Source organism: Arvicanthis niloticus, chromosome 24 (genome assembly GCF_011762505.2).
Source record: "Arvicanthis niloticus isolate mArvNil1 chromosome 24, mArvNil1.pat.X, whole genome shotgun sequence".
In the NCBI taxonomy this organism is placed as follows: domain Eukaryota; kingdom Metazoa; phylum Chordata; class Mammalia; order Rodentia; family Muridae; genus Arvicanthis; species Arvicanthis niloticus.
Window position 1 is genome coordinate 13,469,190 of NC_133432.1, and position 20,310 is coordinate 13,489,499.

The window sequence follows — 20,310 nt, forward strand, 5'->3', positions numbered from 1 at the left end:
CAAATAGACAGAGTTCCTGATTGTCTATGGAAGACAACAGTCAACAAGGAGACATACTAACTAGTTTGATCTTTTCAGAAGGGAGCCAGTCCCATGAAGAAGGCAGTCCACTATCTTGATGTGGCTCAGAAATCACACAGAAAGAGACATATCCTCAGAAGGCAGCCAGGGCAAGAGGCTCTGTTCCAGTTGATAGCTGACTTTTCTGAACATCATTTCCCAGAGATAAACATCTATGCTACAAGAGGTTCTTAGCAGGCTTAACAGCAGCCCAGCCCTGATAGTGGTAGCTGTTTCAGACACTGTAATACTGACTGCAATTACGTAGGTTGATAAAGCTACCAAACCTAGAACTTGAGGGGTTCTTGTGGCTGATGGATCTGGAAACTTGACTTTTTCAGAGACCCCAGATGGACTTCTCAGACCTGTCTAGGCTGTCCGTATCTCTTCACGACTCACCACCGATTCCTGGACAATCTGAGGAAATGCAGCTGCTCCGTGAAGAGGTGGCCCCTAAGTCCGAGGACATCCCAGGCTGGTGCCAGTGTGGAAACTGCCTCCCCTCTCGACTACCGGAGAATCGCAGGGCCCTGGAGGAGCTGTGCTGCCGGAGGAAGCCGGGACGGTGCATCACCACCTCTCAGCTCTTCTGTAAGCTCGTGCTGTCCAGAGAAGCCCTGCAGCTCCTCCTGCTCTACCAGGATCCCTTGCTGGTGCTGGAGGAAGGGGCCATCAACAGCAGGCTGAGACACTGTGCCTACAGGTGCTACGCCACCTGGCGCTTCGGCTCCCAAGACATGGCCGACTTTGCCATTCTGCCCAGCTGCTGCCGCTGGAGGATCCGGAAGGAGTTTCCTAAGACTGAGGGGCAGTATAGTGGCTTCAAGTATCCCTACTGACAGTATGGCTGCCACATGATGGTGGCCCATAACACAGCTTCTCTTGGAAAGACCTGGAGACACGTTTTCAGCCAATGGGAACTTAAGTTTTCCTCCCTCGTGAGCTGGGTTGAGGGAGAGCTGATTAGACCAACCGCAAGCACACAAACCCTCTCCAAGTGGATGAGAACCGGATGCATATCTGAGCCTGCAGCCTGACCCTGGACTGCAGTGCCACCCTCAGCCTATAACGTGTACATAGGCTCCTCATATCCGACCTCCCAGATCTACTCTCTCTGAACTAGCATTGCGGAAATGCTGAAGGTGGTCTCTCCCGTCCACGTTTACACGGCTCCATGGATGTAAAGCTCCAACTCTGAAAACCAAACATATTGAGATTTGAGAGTACTCTGAAATTGAATATGGCCACAAATTCTTTGACAACCCCTCACCTAACCCTCAAGACCCAAAGGTGGTGTTTCCTTTCCCCATTATGGGCAACTCTGGTGGCTTCAGCCAGCAGCGGATGTGACGTTTCATCTATTATTTCAAGCTCTTGTTTTAAGAGGCTAACAGCTTCTGATTCCTGTCCTTGGAACTCTCACTGAGAGGAAGCCAGCCCAAGGTAAGAGTCTGACAGTTGGAGCTTCTCTGCTGTGAGGAAGCCCAGGCAGCTCCAGGGAGAAGCACCCAACCTGAGCCAGCTCATCGCCACACAGGGAGAGAGGCTGCCACTCTCAGGTGACTCCAGACATGACACATGACTAAAACTGCAGGAGACAACTGTCCAGTCAACTCAGAGGACCACTCTCCTGCCTTAAGTCATTACATTTGGGGGCTGGGGTGGCACACAACAATAGGCAACTGGAACAAAAGATGCTGACTGAGGTCTAGAGTCACTACAAAATGTAACAACTACTTCTGTTGGTTCTATTGGGCAGCTGTAAGAGGTCACATTAACCAGACTAGAAGCCATCACATCTAACCGCATACAAGATACAGTCTGACCCTCACCGCTATCCTATGGTTCCAAGGGACTGGTATTGTCAGAAACCAGTAAAAGCTGCCCCTGTGCCTTTTACGTCCTGGACAAGTACAGCCAATGAGTCCGAGGCAATCTGAATGCTACTTTAGAAAGCCGCCCAAGCTGCCAGGTGCGGAGCAAACCCTCGCTCAGGGCTGACTCGGGAAGGTTAGGTACTCCAGGCCAGCCTGAGCTACATTGCAAGACCATGTCTTTTTTTTTTTTTTTTTTTTTAATTTATTTTTATGGTTGAGTGTTTTGCCTGCATGCATGCCTGGTGCCTGGGAGAAGAAAGTATCAGATCTCCTGGAACTGGAATTGCAGGTGGTTATGAGCCACCATGTGGGTACTGGGAAGAGAACTTGAGTCCTCTGGCATAGCAACAAGGGCTCTTAACTACTGAGCCTTCTCCACGTCCTCAAAACCACGTCTTAAAATCATAATCACAATAATTAAGAAGAGGGGGAAGAGCGGCTAGGGAAATAGATGGTCCAGTGGGTAAGAGCATCTTCTGCTCAAGCATGAGGACCTATGTGGGATCACAGCATCCACATAAAGTCTGGATGTGGCCTGTCAAGATGGCTTTGGCGGGGGTGGGGGTGGGGGTAGGGGATTGCCATGCAATCCGATGACCTTGAAACCCATGGTGGAAGTCAGAGAACATGGTCCACACTCACACACACACACACACACACACACACACATGCACGCATGCACACACGCGTGCACACATCATACATGCTCACTAATAATAAAATAGATTTAATTTTTAAGGAAAGTCAGTATCGTTCACTGTTTTCCACAACCGCTAAACATGTATGAGTGAGCAGTCACAGGTCTGAGGTCCTGCCTCAAGATTTCTTTTTGATAGTTATTTTTCTCTAGACATAGATACTTGTTTCTAACAGAATAGAGACTTTGGGTATTATGAGAGACTGTGGCTGGTGATCTGAGACTTTTAGATCTACTCTAAGACTTGCCATTTTGAGGCTTTTAAGACGGAGAAGCAAGGCTCTCCATGAGAAGGTGGAGCAAAGATGGCTTTAATGAATAAAGATGCTTGATCACAAGTCTGATGGACAACCTCAGTTCCATCCTCAGGGCCCACAAACTGTCCTCTGACTTCCACATGTGAGCACGGTGTGTGTCCACCCCCAGGTCCCCAGTAAATGATTGTAAGTTTGTAATCAGATTGTAATCAGAAAACTCCTACTATGATAATATAAAGCAACATGGATAAACACTTTTTTTTAAGCCCAGAGTTTTTATCTAGCGTTAAACTCAGGAATGACAATAATTGTAGCAGCTTTGATTTTCATTTCCACTGTATTTTTGTTTGGTTTTGACTTTGGTTTTAGTTTTTGGGGGGAGGAAGATTGTTTTTGTTGTCATTGCTTTTGTTTGGTTTGTTTGTTTTTCAACACTGGAAAGCCCTGGCTGTCCTGGAACTCATATGTAGACCAGGCTGGCCTTGCACTTAGAGATCCACCTGCCTCTGCCTCCCAAGTGCTGGGATTAAAGTGTTCACCACCACCACCAGGCTTGGAGATAATTTTTTAAAAGTGGACTACTGTATTTGACTTCAGAGTTGAGCTTTTTGCTCCAAGGATTCTATGTAAGAGCCACAGGCTTCCCTTCCTGTGGCCTCCGAGTCTTTACACCTTTATCTTTGATGCCTCCTTCCTAGTGTACTTATGTCACCTTGTTAAGGCTTCAGACAGTGAATAACCACTGGACCCTTCTAGTGTTTCCTTTTGCCTTGGCCACTGGTGCTCTCCTGAGGGTGACATGCCACTCTGTGGATAAAATGATGCTTTCTTTGGCAGCAATGATATTTTGCATCTTTATTTTCGGTCTACTGAGTGAGCAGTGCCACGTCCGAAGCCGTGAGCAGCTCGTGTTGCAGGATGAGGTTTTTGTTGTTACACACATTCTGTTCTCTCAGTTGCCTGGTATTCATGCCTTCCTTGGTCAGAGCTGAGAGCTGCTTCTTGACACAGACCAGCTGACTTCACATACAACTCAGGGTGGTTTTCACTTCTCTCTTTAAAGGGAAACATCTTCTAAACTCTTCCTAATTTCAGGTTGGCCATGTAAGGGTTTGTTTTTTTTTTTTTTTTAACTGTTTTAATAATAAAACTTGATTTAAATTCATTTATTTAAGTCTTCTCTTTGATTCTTTCGTTTCAGAAGAGTCCCAAATCTTAATGAATTCATCCATTTTCCCAGCGATAGGTGACGTTATCCCTCCCGTGGAATAATGAAAGGAGCACAGACAATGACCAGATGATTTAAGGAATGAAAACTTGTAACCTGTGGTGCGTATCGTGATGTAGGCAGGTGATGCTCTGAGGTCCCTTAATGGGAGAATCTGACTTACGTGGGGAGACTAGAGCATTCTACCCAAAAGCAAGGAACAATTTAGCTAAAATATGCAAAGAAACTCCTAGTTAACTAGAATTCTAAATGGGGCAGGGTATAGAGCATTCCAGGTAGTAATTAACAATGTGTATCCTCCCTGGGTCCTTGTCACAAGCGTGATAAAGAGTCCACTAAAATAGGACGGTAGCCATGAAGGGTTTTTTTAAGGGAGAAGCTGGTAAGGTTGCATTTAACATTTAAAAAATTTTTCTTTAAAGATTTATTTATTTATTTTATGTACACTGTTGCTGTCTTCAGACACACCAGAAGAGGGCATCAGATCCCATTACAGACGGTTGTAAGCCACCATGCGGTTGCTGGGAATTGAACTCAGGACCTCTGGAAGAGCACTCAGTGCTCTTAACTGCTAAGCCATCTCTCCAGCCTGCATTTAACATTTAAAAGCTCACTCTGAACCAGGTGGTGGCACACACCTCCCAGCACTTGGAGACAGAGGAAAGCAGATCTCTGAGTTCAAGGCCAGCCTAGTCTACATAGACAATTCCAGGCCAGCCAAGAGAACACAGCGAGACCCTATCTCAACACACACAACATATAAATAGAAATAAAAGATCATCCTGAAGCAGAAGCTAGAGCTCATGGGAAGAACGCGTCTTGTGTGCGTGAAGTCCTGGGTTTGAATTTAGTACTGAAAGGGAAAGAAAAATCACCGTGTAGAAAACTCGAGTGAAGGTGGATAAGATTTTAGTTTTTAGTTCAGTCTTTCCTGAAACTTTTTCCTCCCTTACCTTGCTTGCTCCTCTCAGAAAGCCACAAAAGGGTGAGCATCCAGAGAAAAGGAGGGACGGCTCTGGCGTGCTTTGATTTTAGAGATTTTGATTCTCCTGGATTGGTGAGAATACTGAGTTTCAGGCCAGGGATAGACACATGTGTCACGTGGAGAAATGAAAAGCAGTGAAGAGAATCCACCGGCGCATCCCTGCTCGCTGATGGAACTGACCAAAGAAGCCAATCTCATTCTCCCTCAGAATTGGGTCTCTTGTTCTAGTTAGCATCAGTTGTCAAGGGGACAGAGCAAAAAGTCATCTGAGAGGAAAGCCTCAATCCAGGAATGGACTAGATCCGACTAGTTTGTGGACATGTCTGTGGAGGATTGTCTGGGTCACTAGTAGATGTAGAGAGCCCAGCCCACCATGGGCATCACCACCCCCTAGGCATGTAGTCCTGGGCTGTACAAGAAAGCTAACTAAGCATGAGCCTGTGAATGTGTGAACCAGATAGGACGTCAGTAAGCAGTGCTCTTCACGGTCTCTGCTCACATCTTCTCTGGCATCCCTTTTTTGATGAATTGCAACCTCCCCAACTTGCTCTTGGTCAAGAGTGTTTTGTCACAGCAATAGAAAGAGACTAGAACTGCTCTTTACCCTCCAGATACTGCAAAGTCTACCTCTTATTCACCCTGCTTTGAGTTAAAAGCCCATGGTGGCCCTGGTGGCATGTGATCTCTTCCCTTGAGTTGTCCTTTCTGGAGCTGTGAGTACCGGTGGGTAATGAACTGTGCTGATCTTAGCTGGTCAGTGCTGTGCTTACCTCACAGGACATGTGGTCCCATTTAAAAAAAACAAACAAACAAACAAAAAAAAAAACAGCAGCTCAAAGAGAAGCAGAAGCAGACTACATGTATTCAACTATAATCTTGGGAGCTTGACAGGCCTGTGAGTTATGGGCAGGCCCCACTAGCTGAAATAAAGTAACAATCTAGCAAGAAAGGAAGTCGCTCCCATTGGTACCATGGTGTGAGCCACGTGAGATCCCAGGAGACCTGACCTATTCTCCAGACTGAAAAGAACGTAAATGAAGATCAAATGGGGGAGGAATGGAGAAAAATCTCAATAGAGAAAGAACTGAGGTACTTGAACAAGTTATAAAGCTACTGAGAGCCACTCCTGGGCGGTCAGGTATCAAGAGGAGACCTGTGACTCAGGCAGGTCCTTGGCTGAGATGTGCCAGCGCATCCCTGCAGTCTAAGCATGCAGGAGGCTGAGGCAGAGGTTCTCCAACGTTAAGGCTAGGCTGAGTTACATAGGTGGGCCTGTCTCAATACAAAAAGGGGGTGGGTGGTGGCTGGAATGTCTCTAATTCTAGCCTTAGAAAGTGGAGACAGTGGGTTCCCAGAGCAAGCTGGCCCTTGAGACCGCATCAGCGAGCCTTGGGTTTGGCTGAGAGGCCCCGCCTCTGTGAATTAAGATGAAAGGGCAGCCAAGGCTGAGTCTTGACTTTAACCCTGGGCTTCCATGGGCTTGAGCGTGCACACACATGCCTACAAACGTGCAAACTATGCAAAAACATACATATAAACACACACAGAAGATGGGAGAGGGGAAGGCAAGAACATTCTTGGGCTGGGGATTTAGCTCAATGAAAGAGAGAGAGAGAGAGAGAGAGAGAGAGAGAGAGAGAGAGAGAGAGAGAATACTTAACATGTGAAAAGTCCTGAGTTCAAGTCCCAGCACTGCAAATAACAGCTCTGGGACACTGGTGGAAGATGGAAACCCTAGGGAGGAGGCATCACTTAGAAGTCTGCTGGGATCACATGGGTGACTCAGTAAGCCACCTGGTGCTGACAGAAAGAAAGAATCTGAAAACACTTTCAAAATTTTTTCACTGTGCATGATGGCATGTACCTTTAATCTCAGCACTCAGGAGGCAGAGGCAGGTGGATCTCTGTGAGTTCGATGGCAGCCTGGTCTACAGAGTGAGTTCCAGGACAAAGTGCTAGCCAAAGCTACATAGTGAGATCCTTTCTCAAAAACAAAGCAAGCAAAAAGAAATTAAGTAAGCAATAAGTCTTTAAGATGGCCTTAGCTGCTCTCTTAGTTAGGGTTTCATTCCTATGAAGGAATACCATGGTTAAGGTAACCCTTATTAAGGAACATTTAATTGGGGCTGGCTGCCAGTTTCAGAGGTTCAATCCATTCATCATGGTGGGAGGCATGGTAGGATGCAGGCCGATATGGTGCTGGAGGAGTCAAGAGTTCTATATCTTGATCTAAAAGCAGTCAGGAGAAACCTCTCCTCCGTAGGCAGCCAGGAGGAGGCTCTGGATCACACTGGCCAGATGGAAGCATATACATGAGACCTTAAAGCCACTCCTCCACAGTGACACACCTCCTCCAACAAGGCCACACCTCTTAATAGTGGCACTCCCTGGGGCAAGCATATTCAAACCACCACATTCCACTCCCTGGCCCCCATAGACTTGTTCAAGCATATGAGCCTGTGGGGGCCCATACCTAGCCAGAGCATAATGCAAAATACATTTTGTCCAGGTTCAAAAGTCCCCATAGTCTATCACAGACCCAGCAACATTTACAAGTTCAAAGTCTCTTCTGAGATTCATGCAATCTCTTAACTGTAATCTACAAATCAAAAAGCAGGTCACATACTTCCAACATCACAGGATCTATATTACCATTCCAAAATGTCATAGTGAAGAAATCCTGGACCAAAGCAAGACCCCCAGATGTGCAAACTTTTTTTTTAAAGATATTTTATTTATTTATTTTATGTATATGAGTACACTGTAGCTGTCTTCAGACACACCAGAAGAGGGCATCAGATCCCATTATAGATGGTTGTGAGCCACCATGTGGTTGCTGGGAATTGAACTCAAGACCTCTGGAGGAGCAGTCAGTGCTCTTAACCACTGAGTCATCTCTCCAGCCCCAGATGTGCAAACTTTAAATTCCTTCTCCATGTCCAGTGTTCAACTTTTTTCATCTTTGCTGACTGCAGCACAATTCCTTCCCTTGGGCTGTTTCCACTAGCTGTTAACATCTTTCCTTGGCTGGTATCCCATGGCTCTGGCATCTCTAACATCTTGCAGGCTCCAAGGCAACTTCAACTTCACAGCTTCTTATTTTAATGTCCGAGGTCCACACATGATCTTTTGGGTCACTTCTTCAGCTCTGCCCTCTGTAGCACTTTAGGCTCTGGCTGTCTCCACTCCACTGCTGCTGCTGTTCTTAGTAACCATATCATGGTATTGGCATCTCCAAATGCTGGGGTCTTCTGCTGCAAATAGACTGCACCAATAGCCTCTTGTAGGCTCTCTTCATGGTGCCAAGCCTCAACTTCTTCGCATAACCACTTCAGTCCTGGGCCTTCAACTGCCACTGAGACTCCACCTTCACCAATGGCCTTCCATGGCCTCTCAGAATGCCAAGCCTCAGCTGCTCTCCCTGACCCCTTTGTGCCTTCAAAACCAGTACCATCTGGGTGACTCTTACACATTACCAAGTCCAGCTGCCAGCATATGGTTCATCTCTGGACACAGATTCTTTATACTCTCAGAAAACACTTTCTGGAAGATTTCACCTCAGTGATGCTGTCTCAATCAGTGCTAATTTGTTAGCGCCAGCAAACCTACATCAATTGTTCCAGTAACTGCCCTTCTATTCTTGACTCTAAAGCCAGAGCCACATGGCTAGAGCTGCCGGGTTCTGCTGCTTGCTGGGGCTGGAACATGGCCCCCTTGTTCTATTACATCTTCACCAGCTTCCTATTTTCGGTGATTTCCTTTTACTGCCTAAGCGTGGCTGTCCTGGAACTTGCTCTGTAGCCTGTCTTTGAACTCCTCCTAACAGTGCCACTTCCCATGGGCCAAACATATTCACACCATCACAGCTGATAAACCTGTCATTACAGCAAGGCCAGTCCAGGATACATAGTGAGACACTGTCTTTAAATAAACAACTAAACAAACAAACAAACAAATCCTATCTTTCATACTTGTGATGGTTATTCTCGGTTGTCAACTTGACTGCATCTGGAAGTAACTAAAACTCAAAAATGGAGGGCACACCTGCAAGTCATTTTTAGCTTATTTTGAATGTTGAGATTGCGGACGTGTCCCATCATGGCCTGTGGTGTGACAAATAATTCTGAAAACAAAACTCTGATACTTGAGCTTGGTGATTCCATAAAGAACTGAACATAGAACTGTCTTAGGAGTCATCAGCTCTGCTTCTAGGTACACACCCTATGGCTGAAGGCCATCCGTCACTCAGGACTGTTTGAGCAGCAATATCCACAGCAGCTAATAAGTAAAAACAAACAGGATCTGGGAGGAGCTCAGGGGAGGGAAAGATGCAGGGAAAATATATTGTATACAAATTCTCAAAAAAAAAAAAACAAAAAAAAACAATATTTTTTTTAAAGTAAAAACAACCTGAAGGAATGAGGGGATTTTCTTTTCAAGACATGGTGTCACTATGTAGACCAGGCTAGCCCCATAACTCACTATGTAGATCAGGCTGGCCTTGAACTCACAGGATACTACTACTTCGTCCTCCTCTGCCTCCTCCCCACTTCCCAGTCCCTTCATTTTTCTTCCCTTCTGAGTTACAATCCCAGGCTTGGCTCGGCTGGAATAGTATGTATGCATATTAACATATCTCATTTGGAAAATATTCCACTGGAAGCTACATCTTGATCAGGAAGCCAGGAAAGGGGGAGAATAGAATGTTTAAGGAAAGACAGAGTGGGGACTTACAGAGACAGGCTAAACCAGCGGGAGTGGGATAGAGAAATCTTACTTTTGGCTTTGTTGGTGTGGAATTGCAGGCTAACCCTGAGGCATTGATTTGGTCATCATCCCGCAATTCCTCAGACGAGATACTAAGGGCAAAGTCCACAAAGTTCAGCTCCCTGTCTGTGAGCCAGACTGGTAGGCAGATGTGCCCTGGACCCACAGAGTCCAGGACTCCTGCCATTATCTGCAGTAGTCTTTGCTTGCTCAGGCTCTCCTGGATTGGCTACTGTGACCCTGCAAAAGCAACCTTTGTAACCAAACACAAAGGACTCCCGTCTTGTGAGTGCAAAGCCAGAATACCACAGGCAAGACTTGAAAGATGGGAGGATCCCTTGTCTTCGGCAGGCAGGGAGACCACAAAGTTGTTTCTAAAGTGATACCCTTGTGGGACAAAGACGCATGAGGTCTACACATATATTTCTCAGCATGCTTCCTTAAGGAGTCCATTCCTGAGCACACTGAGCTAAGGAGAACATTCTTGAATATGCTCAGTTTAAGGTCATAACTTTAAAAACAAAAGCCAGTAGAAGGAATTTAGGGCATGCTTACCTCAAAGTCATGGAGAACCATGTAAAAGACCAAAGGGATGGACAGTAATGCCTCTGGCCGTGCTCACCTAAGTTGTTTGGTTGGTTTTTTATTTTAGGTATTGGGTGTTTTGCCTGCAAGTATACATGTGCACCTGGTGCCATCAGATATGAGATGAGGGGGTCAGAGCTACTGGAACTGGAGTTACAGATGGCTGTAAACCACCATGTTGGTGCTGGGAACCAAACCCAGGTCCTAATCACTTAGCCAAAAACAGCAAGTGGTCTTAACCACTTAGCCATCCCTCCAGCCAGGTTTGTTCTTGTTGCTTTTGTCTTCATTTCGTTTCTTAAGTGGACATGGCTACTTTACCTTGCACGTGTATCTGTGCACCATTGAATGGACAGGGCTACCTTGCCTTGCATGTGTATCTGTGCACCGTCGGGTGCATGCCTGGCACCAGAGGAAGCAGCATGGGCATCCAGAAGATGACATGGCTGGATTTTCTGCAAATGGAGCTATGGCCAATTGTGAGCCCCGAGGTGGGTGCTGGGAACCAAACCTGGGCTCTCTGGGAGAGCAGCAAGTTCGCTTAATTACTGAGTGATCTCTCCAGCCCCTTGGTGTTTTGCTTGCTTTTAAATATATTTTATTCACTTTGCGTGTGTGTGCCTGGATTCACATGTACTATGTACGTGGAAGCCAGAGAACAAGCCATTGAGCGGGTTCTCTCCTTCTACCATGTAGGTTTTGGGGGCAAAACTCAGCTGCTCAACTTGGTGACAAATGTCTTTACCCACTGAGCCATCTCTCTGGCCCTGCCAGAAAGTCTTAGCTGGAGTAAAGGAAAGGTTACTTTGAAGGTGCGTTAGCACCAGAGGCTGCCCTTAAAGGTGCTTGTCTTGCTTGCTCTGCAGGTTGGGAAACTGCTATACTAATCAGTACAGTGGGTTATTACTGTGTTTTGCCAGGTGAAGACTTTTGAATGGGGCCCAGAGGCCCCATCAAAAAGGGAATAGGATGGACTGTCCTGGAAATGAAGGAGGCACCTTGGGTAAAGCAGGGATAGCTGAAGCAGCTGTCTCGGGAACAGATCCATGCACGCACGGAAAAGAAGCAGAAAGGGGTGATTAGAGCCAACAGAAGGTTTTAGAAGGAAAACTAAAAGATCAACTAACTTGGATCTATAAAAACCTACAGTTACAAAATAAATAATTGGGTGGGTAAGTGGGTTTTGTTTTACAACAATGGGATTGATGAGACAGATTTCTTTCAATAGCATTTGACTAAAATTATAAAGGCCAACTCTTCTTTCTTTTCTTTGAGATAGACACGGTGACCACAACAACTCTTATAAAGGAAAACAGTCAGTTGGGGCTGGCTTACAGTTCTGGAGATTTATCTCATGGTGGAAAACATTTGGCGTGCAGGCAGACATGGTGCTGACAGAGGAGCTGAGAGTTCTCGATCTTGATCTGCAGGCAGCAGAAGGAGACTGCCATACTAGACCTGGCTTGAGCATATGGTACCTCAAAGCCTACCTTCATTGTGACACACTTCCTCCTACAAGGCCACACCCACTCCAACAAGGCAGACTTTCTCCTTCCTAATAGTGCCACTCCCTATGGCCCAAGCATTCAAATTCAAGAGTCACTGGGAGCCATTCCTGATCAAACAAACACACCATTGTACCAAGGCTGCACTGGAACTTGCTATGTTGCTCAGGCCGGCCTTGAACTCACAATATTCCTTCAAAGACAGAGGAGCTATCCAGAGCTCTGCTCTGAGCTACAGAGACCTGTGTAGGTTTTCTTATTTGTGAAAGGAAAGACCTGGTCTGAGTATGATCTTGGTACTTTTCATCTTAAAATGCTCTCTCCACTGGGGAAAAAAAAATGAGTTCAATTTATACTTGACATTAACATATAGAAGCAAAGATGATGAAAACGCTCCAAGTCAAAAAACGGGTAGACAAAACTAAAGCAGTGCTTCCAACAGAAAGAAGCCCTCGGCTCTACAGACTTCATCAGGAAACTGGACAGCTGAAAGACGTAATCGCATCATTTGGCTTAGCACACTGAAGAGCGGTGGGTGGGACGACTGTAGGAAATCAAAAGGAAATGCTAGGGAGGAAATCTGGGAAATGAAAATTTCATAAAACAAGACAGAAAGCTGACCTCATAAAAAGACTTATTAGGATAGAAGGCTTGTAGAGGTGCATCTAGGAAAAAACACAGAAGAGACTTTCTAAAGTACCAAGACTATTACAAACACTCTCGGTGAGGAACCTGAGTGGTTTTCTCTGGCTACGATGACTTATCTCCATTGTCCAGTGTCTGCCTCTTGGCACTGGAATAACAGCTCACTCAGACAAGGACTTTTTGTCTCCTTGGTTCACAGAGCAACCGAGGCCCAGCAGTGGCTAGCACAGGCCACAGCTGAGCACCTGCTGAATACATGTATGCTTGCCTCCACTAGGCTGACATACTGAAGGTTTGCAGGCTCTTCCTAAAGGAGCCCTTTCTGTTTGTCTCTGGCAACTCTGCCCAGCCAGAACAGAAAGTGGATCCCGGGAAAAGGTCAAGGGATCAGAGCCTGTCAATGGCTTATTGTCACCAAACCTTGGTTGTGGCTCAGAGCCACTCTAAGAACTATGAATGCCTGGCTCAGAGAGACACAACTGGGCATATCATAGGTCAGAGATGCAAAGAAGGAAGATGAGAGGCTTCTGAAATTTTTTAAACACTGGATTACCAGATAATCAAGTAAATTTATGCCCAAGCAGATACTGAAAAGAACAACAACAACAAAAAAAAAAACCAGATTCAAGGGGTTCTGTGGGCTATGTTCATAGCAGCATTGCTTACAAAGCAGGAAGCAAGCCAGTGTCTATCAGTGAATCAGTAGATAAACAACCTGTGACATAGCCACCCAATGGAATGGCATTCAGCCACGAAAATGGCAGAACATTGATTCATATTAAACTGTGGATAAATCTCAAAACACAGTGTTGAATAAAAAACATGCCAGGACACACATCACAAACCTATTTATAGGAAATATCCAGAATATCCAGAATAGAGAAATCCATCGAAACAGAGAGAAAGCAGATTGTCAGAACCCAGGGGACAGGAAAACAGGGACGAACTGCTTCATGGGAACAAGGCTTCTGTTTAAGGGAACAAGGCTTAGCTTGGTGGCACACATTTGTAATCTTAGCGCTCAGGCTGAGGCTGGAGGGTTACAGGTTCAAGGCCAGCCTGGGACACATAGGGAAACCTTGTCTCAAAAAATAGACAGCCTAATTTAATACTTACATTCAGAGGAATGGACGGTAGGAAAACAGTAGTCTTTGTGTTCCATTATCAAACCATCATGTTTCTATATGAGCAGAACTCTGTATTTACAGAAAAAAAAAAAAAAAACCCGAAATTTAGCGTATACAAAAGCTATCTGAGATATTTTGGTCGGTTGTTAGTTTGTATCACATGGCTCAAGGCCACTTGAGGGGCTTCCGAGAAGCACCTGGGATCTATAACGTACTTCTTTTGAAACAATTTGGTACTGGTACATGCGTGTTCAGAAACCTTTTACTGTTGCCAATTTTTTTTTTACAAACCCCATGTTGAACTCTGCAATCCCTGTAGAATAATGACCACAGTTTAAGAAGCTAGGGTCTAGAATGTAAGTTCTTTTAATAGTCTGTTATTACAGGTTTTTTTTTTTTTTTTCATTCAAGTGTTGGGAAGGTCAGAGTTGTTTTGAAAATAAAAGTTTCCAACCAAGAATTGCTTTATTCTAGTTCGCCAATAGAAAAATCTAAGTGCAGGCTGGAGAGATGGCTTAGTGGGTGGTTAAGAGCACTGACTTCTCTTCCAGAGGTCCCGAGTTCAATTCCCAGCAACCACATGGTGGCTCACAACCATCTGTAATGGGATCCAATGCCCTCTTCTGGTGTGTCTGAAGACAGCTACAGTGAACTTGTTACACATAAAATAAGTAATTAAAAAAAAGAAGAAGATCTAAATGCTACTGGTGTAATTTTAACAGATTAAGTACTGGAGCTCTCTGTTCTGTTCCAGTCACAGCCAGAGTGTTGACCTGCATGCAAGAGTGAACAGTGATGCACTAGCAGCAAGCCTTTTGGGTATCACTCACTCTCCTATGATGGTTGCTTAGATGATGCTGTAATCACTGATGCTGCCAGGTGAGAGATACCAGAGCTCGGGCTGAATGAAGCAGGCCTGCGATCACTTGGTCTCCGGAGGCTGAGGACAGAATCTTTAAAGTCAGGATCAAAAGGAAGCCTGAGGCCAGCTGTATTTTACTCCCAATAAAGAACTGAAAGACAGAGAGGGAGGAGGAGGCTACCAGAAGATAAACAAGACCGATAATGCTCTCAGCAGGAAAAGAAAAAAAACAAAACACTTTCACCCTCTACTGACCCAGGGAAAATTAGTCCTTGCTGTCACCCGCTTCCCATTTCCTATGGAATGGAATTCATGAGATGGAAAAAAATCAGAAAAAGGAAGCAGCTAGAGAAAGCGCAAAGGTGCCACTGTCCTCAAACACTTCCCAATTCCTGTCGTCATAACCAAACATCATGCCCTTTGTGTATCTCAGTATAGTCCACACACTGCAGAGTTATATGAATACTCAGGTGTAGCGTGTCCTCTCCCTCTTCAGTGACTATATTTAGAAAGGGGAAAGAATTGGGAGAACCTGAGTATGCACCTAAAATCCAGCACTCGAAAAGGCTAAGACGGGACGCCTGTTGGGAGTTAAAGATTAGCGTGAGATACATAGTGGTTATTATTGATTGATTGATTGATGATTGATTTTTACTACAGTTTTTGTGGCTTTATTTAAATGCAAAACACGCACACAAGCCACCCATTCAGCGTCTCCATGCGTAGCCGTAGCCTGGCCCCTTGGGATTGGTGACTCCGATAGCCAGCTGTGCTGCTCTTTCTAGGATGGTTTGATGGTTTTTCGTTTCTTAGAGAACACATCGTGAGCAGTCTCAACACAGTAAGATTTATTACACAGCGGCAGCACTTCCAGCTCCTTGTGGACCAGAAACTTCCGGCAGTCGCTCGGCAGCGCCTGATTGGTTTTCTTATTGCTCTGGTAACCATTGTTGGCCATGAAGATCTGGTCCTTGAATCTTCTCTGCACCCTGTTGTCGATGCCTCTGGGTTTCCGCCAGTTTCGCTTCATTTTGACATATTGGTCTGACTGGTGCCTGATGAACTCCTTGGTCCTCTTTTTGACGATCCTGGGCGTCACCAGAGGCCGGAGGGCATCCATGATGCCACGAAAGAGATGGCAGCCACCTCATAGGTAGCACAGAGGAAGAAGGTGTTTTTTTGTTTAATTTAAAAAATTTTTGAGACAAGGTCTTACTCCGTAGCCCTGGCTGGTCAGGAATTCTGTATGTAGATCAAGCTATCATCTAACTCCTAGAGACCAGCCTGCTTCTGCCTCCAGAGTACTGTATTTAAAGACATGTGCCACCATGCTGGGCTTACATAGTGATTTTTAAGACTCTGGGCTACTGAGATTTTTGTCTCAAATTAAAGAAATGAAAAAGAGGAACATGTCATTTGGTCAAGTGCTTGAAGTGAACAGAAGGACCTGAGTTTTGATTCTAGGTACTCACATAAAAAGTCAAGCATAGAAAGGCATATGGCCATACTGCAGCTGACAGCGGGGACTGACAGGAAGATTCCTGAGGCTGCCTGGCCAGCCTTTCTAGCCAATTGGTGAAAGACCCCATTTGCAAAAACAAACAAACAAACAAACAAACAAAACCAGAAAAGCAATTGAGAATTGATGAATTCGCCCAGTGTTGACCTGGTCTCCACATTCACATATGTGCATGTACCCTCCCCATGAATTCTAAAACCCTAAGAGAATTCTTTGTGATTCGCCTGTGTAGGCTTAGAGGTTATTCTTACCTACACATTACCTGTGGTAATGCTGATGGTTCCAGAGTCTTGGGATCCTCTCAGCTGCCAGCTTTATCAACTGTCACCTCAGGACAGTGAGAGGGGGAGGCCCAAGAAACAGGAAAGTTGGGAGACCTCTAGAAGGGCTTACCAGATAGAATGAGTTTGAGCTTTTAGTCAGCTGTAAAGCAGGACTCTGAGTATCACTCCCGGCATGCTTTGCAAACAGAAACTGTTGCTTAGAGCCTGGGATCCCAGTGTGTTGAGTTCAAGGCAGTTAGAGGCTGTTTATTCTGCTAACAATGGCTGAGGGGCTGGAAAGACTAACACAGTCTCCATTTCTATTTGTCTTCAGACCAAAAGCAAACAAAAAGAAAAGACAGATGGGTTTTTATAAGGAGAGGAGCCACGTCAAAGGCACGCCTCTGACAGCCTGCTTTGGCTTTGATTCAAATCTTCCCTTCCGTTTGAAGCTGTCCTGACAAGAGCACAAGACGTTCACCTTGAGAAAGCTTCGTTTCCTGTTGCCTCTTGCAAGGGCCCTTCTTTCCCAGCAGATCCAGTTCAGCTTTAAACAGTCGGTACTTAGCTACTATTTCCAGAAGGAAGCTGCAAACACAAAATGCTTGGGACGGACGAGGGGGCGTGGGGCGGGGCATTGGGTTACCTGAGATGTCTCTGCCTTCCCAGTGCTGGGTTTGCAGATGTGCTCCATCCTTGGCTCTCTCTTCACATGGGTGCTAGAGATCTGAACTCATGACGTCATATGTTCAAGACAAGTGCTTTGCCAATTGAACCATCTCCCCAGCCACCCAAACTCTGAATTTTAAAATCCTGTCTCCCTCAAAAAAGAATACATTCTTCTAGGTGCTTTCTGGAGGTTGGCTAGATTAAGTCAAAATGTCAGCAATTGATCCTGTTTCTATTGAGCTTTTCTTTTCTTTTCCTTTCCTTTCTTTTTTCTTTTCTTCTCTTTTTCTTTTTTCTTTTCTCTTGGAGGGAGTGGGCTCTCACTATGTGACCAAGCTGGCCCGACTAGCAATCCTCTAACTCAGCCTGCAGGTTCCTGGAACTGTAGGCATGTATCTCACACCTGGCCTCGGCATCTGCTTTTCTATAGCCTAGGGCAGACAAGACAGCTAATCACCTAAGAATGTGCCTCACTTGCAGCTGCACCTTACACAGCAGGTACGGTCTAAGGGGGATCGGCTCTGTAAGTTCTCAAGGCGAGTCTGTGTGGTTTGCAGCCTTTGACTCTGAGCTTCCTTGTCATCCACCAGACGGGGGGGGGGGGGGGGGATGCTGGTAGAACAGACAGCTAATGGTGGACTTCTGTCTACAGTATATAGAGGACTTTTACATCACAAAGAGACAACCAGTTTTTAAAATAAATGAAAGAGCTGGACAGACATTTCTCCAACAGTGTGCAAATGACAAGAACATGAGAGGAAGCATCTCGTGTGTCTGTCCTTATAACGTAATCCATCACTATGAGAATGCAAATCAAACATAAACACATATTAAATATTGGTAGATTATATCCATATTAGTTTATTTCAGCGCAACCAAGGGGTGTTAATTAGGATGATATATTTAGCCTCTTTGTGCCAAGTGAATGAACCTTCCATCTTTAAATGCCTAGACATTTCGATATTATTTTGTGAGAGATACTTCTGAACAAAGGCGATTATTTCATCTGACAGGCCCTCCTGGCTGAATACCACTGTGGCAAATGCCAGTCTTATCAGGCTCAACAACCAAGTGACACCCTAAAGCACACCTGGGTGTGTCGATGCTGGCCTCTTGACTAAATGGCCTCAGAGTGATGAGCTTTCCAGTTCTTGGCTCTGCTTTTTATAGAGACTCATTTCTTTTTTTAGGGACTGCTAACTTATTTATTGCTGCTTAGTATCAGCCGCCTCAGGCTGTGCCTCCCACTTCTGTCTAATTTTCTGCGTTCATACAAACATTTGTTCTAACACCTACATTTCTGGTGACATTTTCAATCTGTTGGATCCTAGCACCACAACCAAGGTTTTTGTTTTGTTTGGGTTTTTGAGACAAGGTTTTTGTATAGCCCAAGATAGCCTCAAACTTCGGAGGTAGTCAAGGATGGCCCTGAGCTCCTGATCCTCCTGACTCTATCTCTTGAGTGCCGGGGTGACAAATGTGTGCCGCAAGGTCCGGCACCATGTTTACGCAATTCTAAATGTTTGGAGACTTAAGTTTAGAAACAAGTACCAAGCGGTAGAGTGCTTGCTCAGTCTGGGTTTGGTACTCAGCATGCACATCTGTTATAAGGTTACAGTCAGGTTCTTTCCAGAACAAAAGTGAACCAAGAAGGCATGGCCAGGAAGCGGGACCCCAGCAGAAGCCAGGAAGCCCGGCTCTCCTTTGCTAATCTGTTTCCATTTTGGCCTCTGCAGCTGACCTTTCTAGCTTCTCGTGTGGGTGATGCTTATGTCAACATTCCAGATGCCTGAAAACAAAGAGCTGCCTATACCCAATGCCGATGACCGAGAGCCTCAGATTGGTCCCGCGTGGGGCAGGCTGCCATCTGTGATCCAGTCAACTGTGGCCAGGGGGATAAGGTCAAATAGCAATAAAAATGGCTGCTGGGCCACCCACGGGAAAGGGACAAACTATATAGAAAATGTAAGGAATAACTGGCTTAACAACTGACACAGGCCGGGCGGTGGTGGCGCACGCCTTTAATCCCAGCACTTGGGAGGCAGAGGCAGGCGGATTTCTGAGTTCGAGGCCAGCCTGGTCTACAGAGTGAGTTCCAGGACAGCCAGGGCTACACAGAGAAACCCTGTCTCGAAAAACAAAAACAAAACAAAACAAAAGGTACTACTCGGCAAGTGAGGTGCTATGGACCTATAATCCTGGCACTTGGAAGGCAGAGGCAGAAAGGACAGAAGTTATCCTCGACTATATAGTAAGTTTAAGGCTAGCCTAGGCTACATGAGATCCTGTCTTGAACAAAATATATAACCTTTTTAAAAAAATCCTTTTGGAGGGTAGAGAGATAGCTCGGTTGGTAAAATGCCTGCCCTGAAAACATAAGGACCCAAGTTTGGTCCCCCAGAACACACATAAAAAACTAGATGTGGCAGCAAGCACCTGTAATTCCAGCACTTGGAAGGTGGAGACTGGTGGGTTCTTAGGGCTCACTAGCCAGCCAGCTTAGCCAAACTGGCAACTCTTCAGCCATAGTGGGAGACCTTGTCTCAAAAAAAAAAAAAAAAAAAAAAAAAAAATGCCTGTGTGGGAAACAGCAGTGGTGGAGCATGCCTTTAATCCCAGAACTCAGGAGGCAGAAGCAGGTGGGTCTCTGAGTTTTAGGCCAGCCTGCTCTACAGAGTTCCAGGGTAGCCAGGGCTACAGAGAGAATCCTGTTTCAAAACAACAAAAACAAAACAAAAAAAAATGCCAAAAAAAAAAAAAAAAAAAAAACACATACACACACAAAGAGCAAAAAACAAAAATGGAAGTGGAGTTGCCAGGAGTAGTGGTACACACCTTTAATCCCAGTACTCAGTAGGCAGAGGCAGACGAGTCTCTGCAAGTTTGAGGCCAGCCTGGGCTACAGAGTTCCAGGACAGACAGGAATACATACTGAAACTCTGTTTAGAAAAAAGAAACAAAGTGAACAGCTCCTCAAATTGATCTCTGGCTTCTACAAATACATGTACTGCCATAAACACAAACATAGCATGTACACACACACACACACACACACACACACACACACACACACACACACCAGCCTCCCAAGAGCTGGTGTTGCAGGCCTGCACTATCACACCCAGTCAACGTACAACTTGGCAGCTTTTAGCGTCGTCAGATGCTCCCATCACAGGCTCCCATCACAGGCTCCCATCACAGGCTCCCATCACAGGCTCCCATCACTGGCTCCCATCACAGGCTCCCATCACTGGCTCCCATCAC

General features: G+C 45.5%; 1 protein-coding gene and 1 pseudogene across 3 annotated transcripts in view; one reads left to right on the forward strand and one right to left on the reverse strand.

Moving 5' to 3' along the window:
- P2rx7 (purinergic receptor P2X 7) overlaps positions 1–899 on the forward strand; it is a 31,195-nt gene extending 30,296 nt beyond the window's left edge. For all 3 annotated transcript variants that reach the window (XM_076922775.1, XM_076922774.1, XM_076922773.1), the window contains one exon: positions 402–899. In XM_076922775.1, the coding sequence (XP_076778890.1) occupies positions 402–899 (498 nt within the window). The remainder of the gene's footprint in view (positions 1–401) is intronic.
- Positions 900–15,302: 14,403 nt separating this feature from the next.
- LOC143437708 (large ribosomal subunit protein eL32 pseudogene) lies at positions 15,303–17,625 on the reverse strand (annotated as a pseudogene).
- Between the last annotated feature and the right edge of the window lie 2,685 nt (positions 17,626–20,310).